We start from the raw sequence: 19623 nt of genomic DNA, 5'->3' as shown, positions 1-19623 counted from the left end.
TTTGCTGTGCACCTGAAACTAACACAACACTGTAAATCAACTATATCCCAATAAAAATTTATAAATAAATTAATTAAAATTTTTAAAAAAAGAAAAATTGGAGATTTTCCCCCTCTCCATCCTGCAACTTTTATCTTTCCACACACTTACTAGAATCCAAAGGATTCAATGCAGTGTAATGTATTACAGTGAAAACCTGGCAAGAATCTAAATGAATTTTAAAAGGAGACTGGGCAAGTAAATCATGGCACGCATGACTGCATCATATTCTGTTGAAATTAAAAATAAAGATGACAGGGCCTCCCTTGTGGCGCAGTGGTTGAGAGTCCGCCTGCCGATGCAGGGGACACGGGTTCGTGCCCTGGTCCAGGAAGATCCCACGTGCCGCGGAGCGGCTGGGCCCGTGAGCCGAGCCATGGCCGCTGAGCCTGCGCGTCCGGAGCCTGTGCTCCGCAACGGGAGAGGCCACAACAGTGAGAGGCCCGCGTACCGCAAAAAAAGAATAAATAAATAAATAAATAAAGATTACAAAGAATTTAAATGATATGGGAAGTTGCCAGTGATGGAACGTTACATAATAAAAGAAAGCTATAAATGTTGATATACATTACAGTCTTATGTTTAAAAATGCATGGGAAAAATAAGGGAAAGAAATATATAAATATTTTCTTATTTCTATTTTCCTGTATTTTCCTAAGTGTCTGTATGAAGTTGCCATTATTTTTGTTATAGGGAAAATTTAAACATTGTTTTTTAAAAAAGAACACTCTGTTCCTTATTTCATTCCTTTTAAGTAATCACTTGGCTGAAGAAGTGCCTGCATATCACTTCTATGGCTTCGATGAATTTGAAAGGAAAAGTGATCAGTCTTGTGCAGGCTCTGGAGGAGAGGCAGAGATTCACGGCAGTTACAAAGGAAGGGCATCCATCTGGAGTGTTTCATCATCTTACAGCATCCTTATAACAAACACACGGGGACAAGCTTTAGAAGCTCAAAGTTAGGAGGGAAATGTGAAAGTCACACTGCTGCTTTGATCAAAGTAGACGATCCAGATCACTACAGAGCAGATGTTTAGAAGGTATGGTTTCTGGGCGTTAACTCAGTCATAGATAATAACCAAGTGTGATACGTGAATGTGTGTGTGTGTGTGTGCGCGTTACAGAGACCCAGCCACATGGCCCCAAAGATCTATATCATTAATGACCGAACTGATTAATTTTAACATCAACAGGAAAATGCTGAACTTTACCAGCTCAATGTGAAAAACAGATGGGAAAGACCTTCAGATGGTATCTTTCTTTAAAAAAAAAAAGGAGCAGTTGACCTTCACATTATCCTCCCCTTCTTAACGGGGCATCTCCTGCCAGGGGTGGTTCTCGATGGTCCACGGCTCCTGCAACTCATTCCCTCCCTGCAACCTGGGCTTTCTGCTCCTGTTCTCAGGGAACACATTAATTAGTGCTACCCGTCTCTGCATCTTCAGACAGGGAGCTCCGTGTTCCACATAGAAATGGCTTTAAATATTGATGACTAAGTCTCAGGTCCCAGAATAGTGTCTTTTCTCCATCATGTGAGATTTCAGGCCTGGGGTCTCTGAGGAAATGTTGAACTTTCTTAAACGCAAAGCTAAATCAAAGGATAATACCTAAGATAAGCATTTAGGGGGCAAATTATTTTTTACAGATACCCTCGCTACTTTAATGTTATGAAGGATCGATTCTTACAATTCCACCCTCTCTTATAATTACAAAAGTTGGAGGCAGAATTTCATTTGTGAAAGACAAGAGATGCCTTGTAAACGGTAACACTTCAGACAATTCTTTCAGGCAGGAAAGTCCATATTTTCAGTTCTGTTCACTGGAATGAGCCTTTGTCTATGCCAGCCCTTTAGGGCAAGATCAGAACAGAAGCTCTGGAGCCAGACAGCTTGTGAGCTGCGAGATTTGGGTCAAGTCAACTACTGGAGCTATTGAAGCTTTAATTTTCTCATCTGCAAAATAGGTATAATAACAGTACAGTTGTCCCTCGGTATCCAAGGGGGATTTGTTCCAGGAACCCCCTCAGATACCAAGATCCAGGGATGCTCAAGTCCTTTATATAAAATGGCAGAGTGTTTGCATATAACTTATGCACATCCTCTTGCATACTTTAACTCATCTCTGAATTACTCATAACACCCAATACAATATAAATATTATGAAAATAGTTGCTGGCGTGTGGCAAATTCAAGTTCTGCTCTTCGGAACTTTCTGGAAGTTTTTTTCCAAATAGTTTCAATCGGCAGTTGAGTGAACCCGCAGATGAAGAACCTGTGGATATGGAGAGCCCATGGTACCTCCCTCCCAGGATCATGGGAAGGACGAAATGAGTCAGTTAGACAGAGCCTGGCATGTGATACATTGTCAATACTACCACTGTGTACAGAGTTTTTTATTGTCTAGAATCAGAAACATTTCATCTTGTAAATATGACCTCTAATTTTCTTCCCCCAATGAGACTACTGACACTTTTTGCAGTTATAACGGCCTGTGGTAACTTAAGATTTCAAATTACCTCTTCTCCACCTTCACAATGCCAAATGGCATCATCCTCTCTCTCCAGCAGATTAATTTTGGTTTAAAATTGAGATTCAATCACGATACTCTCTTTTGATACTGCAAATCTACAAATTATAGGTCAAGATTATAAAGGACTGATTAAATACACACTGCATACTTCAACGTAAAGTCTTAGTCATTGATGGTTAGATTTTCTGCTGCGTTGATTCCCTTTTTGACTAAACAAAATAAAATGCAAACACACGACAAGTAGTCCGGTGATCATGTTTTACAATTAGCTGCATTTTGCTGACTACTCTAGAAGTTAGAAACATATGTTACCTCGGTGAAGTCAGATTTCTTCTCTGGAACATCAGACTGGAGATTTTTAAGGGCAAAGTGATCGAGGGGACTGTACTGGTTGTCCCGTAATCCTAGGCAAAGGGAGATAATATTGCTATTTTTTAGTATACGAAAGGATAAAATGGAGTATATAACTTTACTATAAAATTTAATGTCATCTCCTCAAGTATTATATGAACCAATAGTGAATCCAGTGTACTCTGACCCTTGATAAAACCTTCTCTGTTTCCCTCGTTCACTCCACCCCTCCGTGGAGGCTCTGAGTTCCTTATTACTTAGTTTAACAGGCTGCAAGATTCCTTCTTCCATACCATTGTTTATGTTCCCAGACTCAGGAATAACTGAACAAGTTCAGCCCTCACACATTCACCCATGTCCTGAGTTTACACCCGGCAGAAGGATCACTTCTATGGATTTCTCAACAGCCCTGGAGTTAAGTAAGCCTGAACTTGCAAGATCGACTTTCATCCAACCTCTTAACACAATCATTTTAGAAGGAGTCTTGAGCAACTCAGACACTGATATTGAAACTGCTTTGGAATATCTGAGGATAATTTTGTGATGATATCCGTGAGGATAAATGAGACACCGTAGACCACCCTCCATGTAAATATCAGCCATAGCGATAGCCGAGAACATCATCAGATCCAACAGCACAAGGCAGTGGGCCAAGAACTGTAGAACCTGGGCTATGGTCCTGGCTACCATCCACCAGCTTGAAAACAATGGACGAGTCTACGGAATTTCCTCATCCACCCAGCCTGCCATGTACACCTCGCGGAAAGCTGGGTAGAAGAACAAAGCAGTCTGTGAGGCAAACCAGTGGTATTAGGACGTCTGCCTGGGTGTCTTGCTGCTATTGCAGGAATGTGAGTCAAACACAAGAAGGTGGGGTAATGATGAGAGTCTGTGTGGCCCCATCCCCACAGCCCAGGGTCACAATGTCACTTCCACAAATGCAGATATTCCGGGGAAAGTGATTTTCCCAAAGACTACAAAGAATGCTTTCCCAGCGGGTGGTGCTGGTGATGAGAAAGAAGAGATTTAAGAAAGCCCCTCTCTAAATTAGTATATTGTCTTTATCAACTCACGAGAAGGGTTTATTAAAGAATTCAGATAAAATTTAAAGCATTTTATGGGAAAAATGATATGCTATAGTATTTTCAAGTTTGCAAAGGGGTCAGGACATGGCAATTTCAAGGGCTACCACGGACCCGTCCAAAGCCTATGTCTCGTCTTGTCCTTGGGTGACAAAAGAACCCCTGTCAGCTCGACCTAGACTTGTGGCTTGTCTCCATCTATCCCCGTTATTGAGTGACAGAGACAGTCATCCAAGATGATGTGCACAGATCACTTCCTGTGAAGCGCAAATATAAGACCTGAAAGATGTCATGGATTTCTGTGCAGAGTCGATACAACATGATGAACTGACAATAAAGCTGATGAAGACAGAAATCTCCTGGTTCTGGTCCTGTGGCACCACATGTAAGAGCTCCACAGTCAGCCAGGCCTGGGGCCAGACCGGCCTGGGTCTGCATCCCAGCTCAGCTTACCTGCAGGAGGGGAGTTGCTCACCCTCTCTGAGATTCTTTATCCATAAAGTGCAGATAATAACACCTCCTACCCAGCCTTGCCATCTGTGCACTAAGGGTAACGTACGTAAAGTACTCAGGCTGGGGTGGGATGCGGGGTTAATGCCCAATAAATGACCCTGGTTATGATTGTTAATGAGCAGGACCAAGGCATCCGTGCTCACTGGAATCAGGCCACAAAGTCCCAGGGTCTCTAGCTACATGCGAGACTTTGGGCAAGTGACACAGCATCCCTTGGTTCCTTGCTATGGAATGGAGATCGTGGTGCTTACTTCACAGAGTTCCTTAACAAAGGATAAGTGACCTAAATCTCTAGCCCGTAGCACAATGCCCAGATTATAACAACATGCAACAAGCGTTAGCTATGGAGAAGTGTCATCATCTCTAGCAGGGAGGAGGGAGACTGCCACCATCAGACAAGCAGGGGCCGTGTATGAGTGTCTGATCACTGTTGTAACAAATGGCCACAAACTTAGTGGCTTAAACAACACAAACATATTATGTTACAGTTCTGGAGGTCAGAGTCCAATATGGGTCTCCCTGGGCTAAAATCAAGGTGTCGACAGGGCTGCACTCCTGTGGGAGGGGCTGGGGAGACCCTATTTCCTGCCTTTCCACCTTCTAGAGGCTGCCACTTTCCTTGGCTCATGGCCCCACATCACTCCAAGCTTTGTTTCCATCATCACATCCCTTGTGATTAGATTGGGCCAACCAGATAATCCAGGATAATCTTCCCATCTCAAGGTTCTCAATGCCACCTGCAGAGTCCCTTTTGCCACGCAAGGTAATATATTCACAGGTTCTGGGAACGAGGACGTGGACATATTTCGGGGGGCCATTATTACGCCCATCACAGCCTAGTCGGGGAACCTGAGGTAGATGTATTGGTTGGAATGTAGGGCCTTTAAAATGATGACACTATGGGAAAGTACTTACAATGCAACATTAACTGAAAGAAAGGAATCAAAGGCTTACGAACCCCATGATTGCAACATTCAAAATTTTTTTAACTGTGTGTGGGAATTCACACAAATGGCAAAGTTGTAACTTAGATTTATGAGCGTGTTTTTGAGCAAAACTGAGGTGTGACTACAGCCATGCACGAGGATGCGTGATCAATTAGGCACCCTCAGGAGGGGCCTCAGGAGGGGCGCTACCAGAATGGTTAAAAGTACAGGCTTTGGGGAAAGAAAGACCCTGATTCAAATCCTTCTCTGACACTAACCATTTGGGCCACTTAAGTCATTTGGGGCAAGTTCCTTAAATTGTCAGAGTCTCATTCTCCCATGTGTCAGAGGAAACACAAGACCTGTCTCCTAGCGGGGTTACAAGGAATCACGTGATGACAAATATCAAGAACGTAGCAGAGCGCCTGTCATGTGGTAACGCCTCCCCGTCCCTTCCCACCTGACCACATAACTGTCACTACTGATAGAGCCCCCCCCCTCTATTGGGTGGCCCTACCCTGGCATCTCTGAGTAAGGCAAAGCCAGTGGACCTTTGGGGCAGGTTACCGAGAACAAGACTGACAGGAGTTTGGGCATTTTCCAGTGTCTGGGATTGGTGTCCCCAGTACAGAAATTTGCAGAAGCCAGGACACATGGCACCTGACCTTGGTTTCTGGAAGAGATCCTGCTGCAAGGGCAGGAGGTGGCCAGGCCAGTCTGCTCCCTCTCTCCACAGTGCGAGCTGGTCTTTCCCAGAGTTCTCAGGGGCAGGTGCCTGTCCCAAGGCCGGCAAGTCAATTGCACTCTGCATCGGGAAATGGTTCCAGTTAAAAGGAAACTGGCAGAGGGTGGGTGGGCCCTGCGCACCTGTAGGACAGACAGGGCTTCGTCACAGGAGTCGGGCAGTCCAGGTACAATACTTGTGTGCCTCTGTGTAGTTTACATAACTTCAGGGCCTCCAGTTTCCCTGCTATGGATCTAGGACACTGAGCTGACTCTATTCCTGCCCTGCCCCGTTGCCTTGCTGCCCCCGGCTGCTGGGAGAGTAGCAGTCAGAGGCTCACGGCTTTGCTGGTCTCTGAGAACCATCCTCGACAAAGGCTATACTTTTCTGCACCTTGGCCACAGCCAGCGGTGACTCTGAGGGGTACAAAAGCCAGGGTAACTCTCTTGTTTGTTCCAGAGCGTAAACCAGACTGCACCTGAGACCCATCCTTCCTCAGCACCTTCCCCATCAGGCCTCACGCTCTCTCGTGGTCCTGTCCTGAAGAGCACCCCCTCCCTCATGCCCCCTAATCCCTGCCTCAGGCTCTGCTTCCTGGAAGCTCAACACAGTCCCAGCTCACGGTGCTGGCTAGTAGTGGGGGCTCTCAACGGGGGTCCCCATGCCAGCAGCCTCAGCGTCACGGGGTGACTTGTCAGAAATGCACATTCTCTGAAATAATGCTATTTGCAGCAACATGGGTGGACCTAGAGATTATCATATTAAGTAAAATAAGTTGGGCAGAGAAAGACAAATATCCTATGATATCACGTATACGTGGAATCTATAAAGTGATACAAATGAACTTATTTACAAAACAGAAATAGACTCACAGACCTAGAAAACAAACTTATGGTTACCAAAGGGGAACGGGGGGAAAGGGATAAATTAGGAATTTGGGATTAACATATACACACTACTATATATAAAATAAACAACAAGGTCCTACTGTATAGCACAGGGAACTATATTCAATATCTTGTAATAACCTACAATGGAAAAGAATCCGAAAAAGAACATATATTTTATATATATATATTTTTAAAATATATATATATATATATAATGTATACCCAAAACATTCAAATCAACTATACTTCAATAAAAACATTAAAAAATAAAAATGTTTTTTTAAAAGAATGCAGGGACTTCCCTGGCGGCCCAGTGGTTGGGACACAGTGCTTCCACTGCAGGGGGCGTGGGTTCGAGCCCTGGTCACGGAACTAGGATCCCACATGCCTCCTGGGGCGGCCAAAAAACAAAAAAGGAAAGAAACGCACATTCTCAGGTCCCACCCACTGCCCTGCAGACCTACTGATTCAGAAACTCTGGCGCGGGACTCAGCCTTCTGGGCTTTCCTAAGCCTTCTAGGACACTCCATGCAGCTCAAGTCCAAGAACACTGCTGGTCTTAGACTAACAAGCTCCTGTACGGATGGTGACTTTAGGTCCTAGAAGGTGACAGCAGTGCTTCTGACTTACCATCGTCCCACGGCTTTTAGAAAACCACACCCAGGGGATCAAAATGGGGCTTCTTGTCAATGCCTACAATTAGAACGAAGCCATGAGGAATGGCAGCAGGCTCTTAGTTTGAAGCCAACGAAAACTCAGCCTGGTGAGCCGCCCACTCATGGCTGGTTAAAGAATTGATTGTGTGCGGTGCTCAGGGCCCTCTGTGTCTGGGGAGAGTATCAGTGCACGGGCCCGTCTGATGAGGGTTTCTCTCCCGTGACGGTTGGAAAGATGGAACTGCTTCTGTCTCCGCCAGCCTGAGACATTTCTCCGCAGCCACTCCTGCCCTGGAGGCCTTCCCGGAGGCCAAGCGCAGAACAACATGAACTGAGCAATGAGGTACTGACCAAGGTTCTCCTGGCACCCAATGTCCTCCCCGGAGGGAAGAGTGCTTCAGGGATGGGATCCATCTGAGCGGGAGTTTATGCCGCGCTCAGGGTGATGGAGGCCCCGGGCTGGACATAGCGGCAAAGGCAGTGAGAGGCTGTCCCCTCCCACAGCTCTAAGAGAAAGTCACAGTCTGGCTACTTCTGGCCCCAATGAGCCACCGGGAGAGCCCTGCCAGCCAAGGGACCCCGGAAAGGTGTGGGATGGGGTGGATTTAGACAAAAGTGGACGTGGGGTGGGAGAAGGCGCTGCAGCCCAAGCAGAGGCAAAAGAGAAAAGTGGAAAGGGCTTAAGGGAAAGTGTAAGAGCAGAGAAATCCAGCAAATCCGGGAAATGGCAAGCAGCATGTGCGTGAAGCCTGGGCTACAGGTAAGGCATTGCGTACAATTCCCGTGCGGCACCTAGCATGGCTTGAGTTGTCTATACAAAAATAGCCGACGAGCCACATCACGCACTGACTAATGAACCCATCCGTCAAAGTCGTGTGTAAATAATGAACGCCCCAGCCCTTCGCTGGTACACAGAGCCTGCTTGTTTTCATATCTCTATCATGTGTATCAGGGACAGAGATGGGACAGTCACATTCCCGCTTCATAGACTGTAAACGCTTCCCTCATTTCTAGTCTGATAGGAAGCAAGGTTTACTCGGTATTTTCACCTGCCCTCAACGATACCCCTTTCTTAATATTCTAAGTAGATGTTTCTGAGAGACAATCACTTTTCAGATTTGAATTAAGCTAATCACCTCTGTGAGATCTCACCCTGTTAACCAGTCGGTGCCTCCGGACCATCTTTTCACGGTTGACTTTTGGAACAATGGGGTCTTCTTACTAGCTTCTCCCTCTTGGCTACTGTGTCTTCCTTTCTTTAGTGGGTTCTCTCCTTGACTCCCTCTGGGTCCTCCTACCAAATCTCAGATCAGTGCCAAGGAAGGACCCAGACCTCACCTGTGGGCACCAGCCCTTAGAACCAGCTGCCTTCAAGGCCCCTCAAACTCAGCTTTTCCAAAAAGGGACCAATCAACTCCCCTCAGGCTGCTGCCACTGCAGTCTCCTCCTTCCCCTCCCCTTCCTTCCCCTCCCATTCCTCCCCCATATCCATTTTCTTGGCAAGTGGTCACCATCCTCCCATCACGCACAATAGAAACTGAGGTGCCCCCTCCACACCCACCCTTTCCTTCACTGCCAATGTCCAGCTAACACCCAAGTCCTGATTTATCTCATGAAAAAGGCTCTGCTACATCTCATCAGCTTAATCTTCCCTGAACTGCCTGGTCTCAGCAAGGTCACAATCAAGTGGGGACCCCACCAGCCTTGTCTCCCGTCAGGTACTCCCAAATCCCCTTGACATTGCCAGTTTGTGACCTTGTGAAGGTCACACGCTCCTTTGAAAACTCTAATGAAAGGGATACATTTCCCCCCCCAGAACAAGACCTGGGAAATATACACATAACAATCTGAGCCCATGTGCGTGGGGTGCTGGGGCTCAAGGAGACCAGGATATGGGCATATATCTGGACAAAACTATAATTCAAAAAGATACATGCACCCCTATGTTCATAGCAGCACTATTCACAATAGCCAGGACATCGAAACAACCTAAATGTTCACCCACAGATGAATGGATGAAGAAGATGTGGTATATATATACAGTGGAATATTACTCAGCCACAAAAAAGAATGAAATAATACCGTTTGTATCAACGTGGGTGGACCTAGAGATTGTCATACTAAGTAATTCAGACAGAGAAAGACAAATACCATACGTTATCACTCATATGTGGAATCTACAATATGACACAAACGAACTTATCTACAAAACAGAAATAGATTCACACACATAGCGAATGGTTGCCAAGGGGGAGGGTGGTAGGGGACGGATGGACTGGGGGTTTGGGATTGGCGGATGCAAACTACTGTATATAAAATATATAAACAACAAGGTCCTACTGTATAGCACAGGGAACTATATTCAGTATCCTGTGGAAAACCATAATGGAAAAGAATGTATGTTTACGTATAAGTGAGTCACTTTGCTGTACAGCAGAAATTAGCACAACATTGTAAATCAACTATACTTCAATAAATAAATAAAAAAAAAGAAATAATCCAAAGACTTTGAAGTTTAAAAGTCTATTAAGTAAAATTATTTCCATGAAATAATTCTCTAATTATTCTCTAATAAAATCTCTCCCAAGTTCCAAAAAAGAATTTAAAAAGGAGATCAGGATAGAAATCCTTAAAACAAGCCTCCTTCTCCTTCCTGGATGGGGCTGCTTCATCGTCTCTGTGACTTTGGCCTTGGATGACACCTGCCCCACTTTCCCAGGGGGCTAACTCCTCTGCACAGCTCAAGATCACCTCCTCTCAGAAGGGATCCTAGGCCTGCCCCCACCCCACATGCCTTCCAACCTGTGTTGCCACCTGTATTCATTTCCTAGAGCTACCATAACAAATGACCACAAACAAGGCAGCTTAAAACAATGGCGACTTATTCTCTCACGGTTCTGGAGGTGAGACGTCTGACACCAAGGTGTTAGTAGGGCCGTGCTCTCTCTGAAGAATCCAGGGGAGAATCCATCCTTGCCTCTTCCTAGCTCCTTGTGGCTGCTGGCCGCGCTTAGCATTCCTTGGCTTGTGGCAGCCTTACTGGCCTACCTCCATCCTCACACGGCCTGTGTATCTGTGTCTCCAAGTCCCTCCGTCTTTATAATGACCCCAGTCACTGGATTGAAGGCCCATCCTAACCCATTATGACCTCATCTGCAAAGACCCCATCTCCAGATAAGGTCCCATTCACAGGTCTGGGGGTTAGAACTTGAACACGTCTCTGGGGGGACACAATTCAACCCAGCACAGTGCTCCCTGACAGGCTGGCATCACTGTGTGTCCCCACTACGCTGTCCTGTAATCGTCTGCTCTGAGTCTGTCCCCCAGGTTGACAGAGGCCTTTGGAGGACGTCTCATCATCACCTTCGCCTAGTGCTCAGTACCGTGCCTGCCAGCTGAAGACATTTGCTGAGTGTTGACTGAACGAACAAATTATATACGTATATATATATATTTTTTTGGCGGTACGCGGGCCTCTCACTGCTGTGGCCTCTCCCGTTGCGGAGCACAGGCTCCGGACGCGCAGGCTCAGCGGCCATGGCTCACGAGCCCAGCCGCTCCACGGCATGTGGGATCTTCCCGGACAGGGGCACGAACCCATGTCCCCTGCATCGACAGGCGGACTCTCAACCACTGCGCCACCTATGGGAAAAAATCAGAACATACCTTCCTCTGACAGTCTGATCATATTCCACTGATGTTTCAAAGACATTTTACTTAGATTCAAAGGTCTTTTAATGACAAGGATGCGCTCGGCTAAAGGAAAGAAAAGTCGGCCACAGTTTACATCTGTAATTCCTCTCAGAATGAGTCAGGCTCCCACCTTCCATGCTGGCCTGAAGAACCTCCAAATGCTCTACCTGTGATGAAGTCACCAGAATGTTTCCATGGCAACTGGGGAGGGGGTGGAGAGTCCACCCTGTGCTATTTCTCCTGAGCAGGAATAGCAATCATCACTCTGACATTTATTTCTGAGGCTTTGTTAGCAAGTAAAACACGTTTGCACAACCATTAAAGTTTTCTGCACAGCACTGTGTGATGTGAGACAAAGAACTGCGGCCTACAGTCAGATACACAGAGAACTACTGCCTACAGTCAGATACACATTTCCCCTCAACTTCTCACTTTTACTGTTTTATTTTTCACCTTGTTTTGTTGATGCTGGTTCTCCTGCCAGGCAGCATTTTTACTGTGGAAATGTTCCCTTAGTATTAAAATACATTCCGATAACACCACAATGTTAATTTGCTTGCCCTGCTTGTACTATGTGTTACCAATTCTTGCAAACCGGCTTATCTAGAAAATTGGGCAACACAGCAGTCTGTTTACCATACAAGCTATTATAAGAATGATCAATTCCTACAACTGAATAAAACACCTTTGACACTAAATTATAATGAATATTGTTTTCTAATGTATACCCAATCACGTTTGAGGTAGCTTATAATTAATAACACAGATAAAAACCAGCCAAACTGTGATAAAAGAAGCAAGTAATGAGCTGGAGAACTCATTGGACCATAAAGCCTGGGCTAAAGATGACTCTGGCACAGAAGAATCACAAACTAAGGGTGCGTTTGCAGCAGCCAAGGTCAAAGGCATTGATAGCATGGGTCTTTATATAAGTGGACAGCACCTTTGTAAGTTGGTTCATAAACACCAGGACAATGTAAATTTCACTGGACAACCCCAAGGGGCTTTGAGTCAGGTCCGTGTCACTATTACGCCATCACGGCTAAAATTTATTGTGTGATCACAGCAAGACAGATATTGGATACAAAGGTTATCTCCTTTAACACTCAGAATGACCTTTGGAGGAGAGCACAATTATTATCCCCATTGTACAGATGAGAAAGCTGAGCCTGGTTGAAGTAACCTGCCAATCATCACCTGTCCAATAAGCTTCAAGCCGAGAGTTTGCACTATTAATGATCACTGCACAGGTAGAAAAGGTAGAAATGGAGCAGAATCTGTAGGATCTGATAACCTCTCCTATGAAGCTTGAGAAAGTGGACGCAACAGACTGGGTTTGGGTGTCAGAGGAGCTCACTCACTCTGTCGCTGTTTGCTCCTCAGTTAAAGGGGCAAAAGGAAGGGCTGAGAAATATGAAAAGTTTTCACGGGCCCAGCACACTGCCTGTCAACATCGGGCCCCCCCCCCCGAAAAAATGGAACGTGTTATTAGCTGCAGTTTTACATAATTTTCATCTCTTCCAGAAAATGATGGAGTATAATACAGACCTGCCCAGTAATGAATAAATACCTACGCGCTAATTCTGTCTGCTTGGGCTCTAGCTGATTTCTGAGACACCCGGAACTGGAGGCACCGTGCCTCTGCCCTTGGTGCCCGGGCACGGCTCTGGGGTCTGCCTTTCTGTGGCAGGAGCAGGGTCCCCCCGGAGGACCGAGTAAAACCACCGGGCGCAACTCGCGCGCATGCGTCACTCCTCTAAACCGCGAGGCCCCGTTCACATGGGCGGCATTGGCGGGGGTCACGCCACAACTTCCGTTCTGCCAACAGTTACTGGAAATCTGACGTCTTTGAGGACCTAGGCCAGGTGCTGGGCTAACAAAGATGAATAGAGCACAGGAGTTCCCATCTTTAAAGAGCTCAGAGTCCGATGAAGGAATAAGACGCATCACGAGACCTTTTTCAATGCAACACGGATTGGATTATTTCCTCTTATAGGCTTCCCCCCTTCCCTTACTTGTGGTAAAATACACAAAACACAGAATTTACCATCTTAGCCATTTTTAAGTGTCCAGTCCCGTGGCATTAAGCACGTGCATCTACACTGTGTTGGGCAACTATCACCCCCATCCACCCACAGAACTTTTTCATTTTCCCGAACTGGAACTCTGTCCACCTTAAGCCATAACCGGTTCCCCCTCCCCCAGCCCCTGACCACCGCCATTCTACTTTCTGTCTCTATGAATCTGACTACTATAGGGACCTCAGATGAGCGGAATTATAGTGTCTGTCTTGTTGTGACGGGCTTATTTTACTCAGCCTGATGTCTTCAAGGTTCATCCACGTTGTTTCATGGGTCAGAATCTCCTTCCTTTTAAAGGTGAATAGGAACTTCCCTGGCGGCCCAGCGGTTCAGATTCCATGATCCCACCGCAGGGTAAGCGGGTTCGATCCCCGGTCAGGGAACTAAGATCCTGTATGCTGCATGGCACAGGCAAAAAAAAAAGTTTTTTGCATAAAAATTGAAAGAGGTAAATAATATTCCATTGTATGGATGGACCATACTTTGTTTAGCCATTCATCTGTCGATGGACACTTGGGTTGCTTGCACCTCTAGGCTATTATGAATAACGCTGCTGTGAACGTGGCTGTACCGATATCACTTGGAGTCCCTGCTTTCAGTTCTTTCTACAGGTTGTCTTCTGCCTTTCATTCTGCGGTCCTGCCTTGGTCATATAACCCAACATTTTCTTAGCAATCACTAGAGTCTTTTTCTGAGGGGTACATATGGCAAAGAGATAGCCACATGGGTAGATAAGTTTAGTAGTCATCTTAAAAAAAACTATCCTTTCCTCCCTTCCTACCCACATGCATGGGGAGAAGGAGTAGGTCTTGTTTTAAGCCCTTGACAGGGGGAAGCAGTTAAGCACAGGTTGTCTCTGACATGTAATCCAAACGTCTTCAACATGGGCTCCAACCTGAAAAGGAAAGAAGGTGCCACCTCCCGACCCCCCACCCCTCCAGAAAGGACTCTGTGAGCTGGGAGGCAGCCCAGGTCAGAGAAGACCAGGGCCTGCGCAGGGGGGCGAGGGGGCTTCTGAACTTTCTGGGAACTGCAGCCTCACCTAAGCAGAGGGCCTGGGTGTGGGCAGCAAGTAGCAGCAGTGGGAGAGGCGGAGAGAGGAGGATCTTTCCTTTCTTTTGGTCCTAACACAGCACGATTCAGCAGGACAAGTCCAGACCAGCATCTGAGACACTGTGCAACTGTGACTTGAGCCACTCAGCACCTCTTGGGCTCAGCTTCCCCATCCGTGACACGAGGAGTCATGTCACATGCGTGGCCTCCAGGACGCCACCTGGCTGGGCCGTGAGGCACTGGGGACATTTGAGGGAGGGGGTGTGGGAGTGGCATCTCCACTTCAGCTTGCTTCTTTCATAAACTGGAAAATGGCATCGTGACACCCTCTCTTCTTCAAGGAACATCGAGCTCACCGAACAAGCATCATCGCTACCTTGTACTGAACGTCATGGAGTGGGTTGATTTCAGAGGTGACCGCTTCTGCCCCCCTCCAGGTCCCCCCAGTTGAGATCCAGGCCGCAGTGGGGTCCCGATCACCTGCTGGTTATCTAGGCAGCTTTCTGCAGGATGAGCAGGGGTGGATTGTGTGCCTTTAGCCCAGCGCTGGATCACAACCGACACATGAAGAAGAGAAATGGGGCGTCGCTGGAGCCTCCTGCAGAAGAACCTGGAGCCACGTCTGGCCCAGCCGCAAAGCCACATATGCTCCAGACAGACCAGGAGAAGCTGTCAGCTCAGGGCTCATTCTGCAAACAAGCCACCGAGACATTTTCTTAAGATGTCAGAATGGACTTCCTCTCCTTCGTGAGGGCGACGCAACTCTTGTTGGTGGGGTTGTGGAGCTTCTTGCTTCTGGTGCTTTCAGCTGCCTTGGCCAGAGCCTGTCTGGAGCCTGGGGCAGGAGCCCACAGAGATGATTACACGTTCTGCCATGAGCTGGACAAAGGAGGTCCGTGCGGTGTCTGAAGCTCCAAGTTGTAAGTCTCCCATCATAGGAGCCATCGGCCACGCACCGCACATCGGGGGTCTGGGGAGAGAGATGCTGTCACGGGACCATATCCAAGACCCCAGCATTCAAGGAAAAATCCCATGCTTGGAGATGCTCACACCCTACTGCCCTTATCCTGTATTCCTACCTGGAAAGCCAAAGTGGCCTCTCTACTGAATTTGCCAACAGCTCATCAGCTGTGCTGAACAGTTAGAACAAGGTTGCTATTCTCTCTGGCTGTGATTTTTGTTTTGAGCTGTTGTTGTTTAATGGAGAAAAGATCCTATTAGCACTCTGTGTCCCCTACTAGCCCCTCCTGCTGTAACAGATCCAAAACGTAGGCAAGAACAACTGTCCCCTTATATGTATAGCCATGTCCTCACCTGCAGCTTTACAAAAAAAGGAAACAGAGGCTCAAAGAGGGGCAAGGCTTGCCAGAGAAGCTCTCAGCTGTGAAGTGGCAGAGTCAGGCTTGCTCATTTGAGTCTAATAAAGTCCCCGGATTGCTGGCTGTCAGTCAAGTTACCTTCTAACCCCCTGTCTAGCTGGGCTGAGCTGCTCTCTCCCTGGAGTTGATTCTTTAAAAAATATAATTCGGGCTTCCCTGGTGGCGCAGTGGTTGAGAGTCCGCCTGCCGATGCAGGAGATGCGGGTTCGTGCCCCGGTCCGGGAAGATCCCACATGCCGCGGAGCGGCTGGGCCCGTGAGCCATGGCCGCTGAGCCTGCGCGTCCGGAGCTTGTGCTCCGCAACAGGAGGGGCCACAACAGTGAGAGGCCCCCGTACCACACACACACACGCACACACACACACACACACACACAAATATATATATATATATATATATATATATATATATATAATTCACATACCATAAAACGTATCCTTTAAAGTGTAAAATTCAATGGTTTCTGTATATTCACAAAGTTGTGCAACTATCACCACGATCTAATTCCAGAACATTTTCATCGTCCACAGAAGAAGCCCCATACCCATTACTTCCCATCCTTGGAAACCACTAACATATGTTTTCCAGATTTGCCTATTCTGGACATTTCATATAAATAAAATCATAAGTATGTGGGCTTTTGTGTCTGGCTTCTTTCACTGAGTAACATGTATTCAAGGTTCATCCGTGTTGTAGCATGTGTCAGAATTTCATTCCTCTCTATGGCCAAATAATATTCATTTTGTATCAAGATTCATACTGTAAGGATAGAGCACATATTGTGCATCTATTTATTAAGTGATGAACACTTGGGTTGTTTCCAATTTTGGGTTATAATAGACAGTGCTACCATGAACATTTGTGTACAAGGTTTTATGTGGACACAGGTTTTCTTTCTCATGGGATATATACCTAAGGGTGGAACTGCTGGGTCATAGGGTAACTACATGTTTAACTTTTTGAGGAAATGTCAATCTGTTTGCACCATTTTACATCCCCACTAGCAAAGTATGAGGGTTCCATTTTCCCCATCTTTGCCAACACTTGTTATTATCCATTTTTTAAATTACAGCCTCCTAGTGGCTATGAGTAGTATCTCATTGTGGGTTTGAGTTGTTATGCATTTGTTATGCATTGTTATTTGCTATGCATCTTTTCATGTGCTTACTGCCCATTTGCAATCTTCTTTGGAGAAATGTCTATTCAGGTCCTTTGCTCAAATTTTAAGTTGGGTTATTTGTCTTTTTACAAAAGCAGCTCTAGAAGACTCTCATGCTCTCCATTCCCCTTCCCCTCAAATGAGTGAAAGGAACAACAGTGATTCCCAGACCCCCCTAAGGCAGCATCTCATTTCTATGTACCTTCAATGATAGCAGCATTACTGCATGAAGGCTTAAGAGAATGTCCTTGGGGTTCCACAGATAGGGGCTTGAATCTAGCTTGAACACTTATAAAGTTTGTGAGTTAGACGATCCACCTAACTTCTCAGCTTCCCCATCTCCCAAACAGGGATCACGATATCAATTCACTGGACTGGTGTGAAAGCTAAGAGAGGAGACATACTGAAAGCCCTCAGCATGTGACTTGTCATGTGGAAAATACCCAATAAAATTCATTTCTTTATGTATCCAGCAAATATTTTTATAGCATCACCATGGGCCAGGCACTGGTCTAGACCCCAAAGTCACAGCAACAGGCAAAATAGAGAGAAAATTTCTGCCTTCATGGAGATTATATGCAGCTTAACATTCTAGCAAAAGTTAATGATGCTGTTATTATTATAATTCAACATTTTAACACTTGATTGCAAAATAAGTACATGCTCATCAGAAACTAGAATGACAAGATAAAAGAAGTTTCACTAATGAACTTGAACTTTAGAGAGACTCGGCATTAGCTTCAGTAATTACAGCTCTTCTGCCAGTGCCCCAGCGTGGCCTTTCTTCTATACTTGCACAGAGACACGAAAGGGGAGAAGCCACTGGCAGTGGCTCAAGAAGGTGGAAAAAGGTGCGAACACCAAGATTTAGCACTTCCAGGTGTCCAGGGAAAAGGAGGGATAATACACACTTACCAATCTGGGGGAGGGAGTTAGAAACCTAGGAACAGATCATTAAAACCAAAAATAGGATAAAGAAGTAAATGAGAAGTGTGCTTGGGAAGAAAGAGTGAGCAGAGCAGCTCTTGCAGCTAGAAAAGCCGGTCCAGTGGGGCTGGGTGGGACTGAACATGAAATTGAATGAAGAGTAAAACGGCTGGCCTTGAGAACTCTTCTGTGGAGTGGGAGCAAAATCCACTGTGGCCAATGAGGTTGAGGAATCACGGGAGACGCTGCTGTGTTTGCAGGTCAGCAGTTCTGCGTTGGAAACACAGGAAGCCGACCTGCACTCAAGGCCAGCTCTGCCATGGACTAGCCGAGTCAACTAACGAGTCACCGACCTTCTCTTTGTTTGCTCATCTGCAAAACAGGTTCAGCGATTCTGACCTCATCAAGCAGGTTAGACTCTCAAGTCCTTCTAAAGCACATTCCCACCACCTGGGAAGTAAGGCCTCTAGCATGACCCAGTGGTTGATTCCCAGCTTACTGTGGGGTTTTCTGAGATGTCCGGATGACGGCAGTCTCTTTGTGAGTGTGAGGCGATATGTCAAACCTAGTTAGAGAGGAAGATCAATAAGGCTCCTATTTGGAGAAAGACACACAAATAGGCAGGGGAGAGGTATTTGCCCTGTCAGATATCAAGTTACTTTAAAGACGTAGAAAAATGATAGTGCACTGCTATAGGAATAAGTAGAAACAGACTAATGGAAAATAATAAAGAACCCAGAAGGAGACCCTTACATATATGAAAATGTGAAAAATAATGAGGTGGTTTGGATAAAAACAAAACATAAAAACTGATGCTGGGAGAATTAGTTATTACTTCAAAAACCAAATCAGTTCCATACTTCTTACCATACCCACAAATCAACTCCAGAGCATCTAAAAACCTAAATATGAATGATAAAACTTAAAGACCTTTAAGAGATAAAATAGTTCATATCCTTATGATCCTGGGTAGGAAAGGATATCTTTAAAATGTTCCCAAAAGCAAACACTACTAAATAAATTCAAGTCTTTTTAATTCAAGAATTTCTGACCATCAATAGATGTGATAAAGAGAGAAAACAGACTACGAATTAGAAAAAGATATTTGTAACCCATATAACAGACAATGAAAGGGTTATTAGCATCAAAACTAATTTTAAAGACTCCTGTAAATTAATTTGAGAAATACTAGTAACCCAATGGAAGAAACAGGCCAGGACAGAACAGGCACTTCTCAGAAGAGACATGGTCACTGGGCAGCTGAAAAGATATTCAACCTCATTAGTAAATAGAGGAAGGAAAAGAAAATCACAGCAAGAGACCATGTCACATCTATCTGACTGGCCAAAAAGCAACAATATTAGATGTCAGTAAAGCTGTGAGGCAACAGCAATTCCCGTGCACGGCCGCTGAGCATAAACTGATACTTGAAAAATAACCCAGTAAAGGTGAGGAAGAGTAATTTTGCTCTTATTTACAGTATCTCATCAACATCTAACAGTTCATTGATTATAAAATGTACAATTACTTTATGCATCACCAAGAAAGGGAAGAAAAGCTGCTAATCTACATCCTAAGATGCCACTAATTTTAATACACATTCTGATTTCAGATATATTAAA

General features: G+C 45.6%; 1 protein-coding gene across 3 annotated transcripts in view; it reads right to left on the bottom strand.

Annotated features, from left to right (window-relative positions):
- Window positions 1–19623, bottom strand: part of C16H10orf90 (chromosome 16 C10orf90 homolog) — a 231691-nt gene that overhangs the window by 79374 nt on the left and 132694 nt on the right. For 2 of the 3 annotated variants that reach the window (XM_065894516.1, XM_065894518.1), the window contains exon 3: window positions 2881–2972. In XM_065894516.1, coding sequence (XP_065750588.1) covers window positions 2881–2972 — 92 coding nt within the window. Of the gene's footprint in view, window positions 1–2880; window positions 2973–11376; window positions 11513–19623 lie in introns of those variants that run through there. The other variant, XM_065894517.1, reaches the window with a different exon arrangement.

Source organism: Phocoena phocoena, chromosome 16 (assembly GCF_963924675.1).
Source record: "Phocoena phocoena chromosome 16, mPhoPho1.1, whole genome shotgun sequence".
NCBI classification, from domain to species: domain Eukaryota; kingdom Metazoa; phylum Chordata; class Mammalia; order Artiodactyla; family Phocoenidae; genus Phocoena; species Phocoena phocoena.
This window is presented reverse-complemented; position numbering and strand designations above follow the sequence as displayed.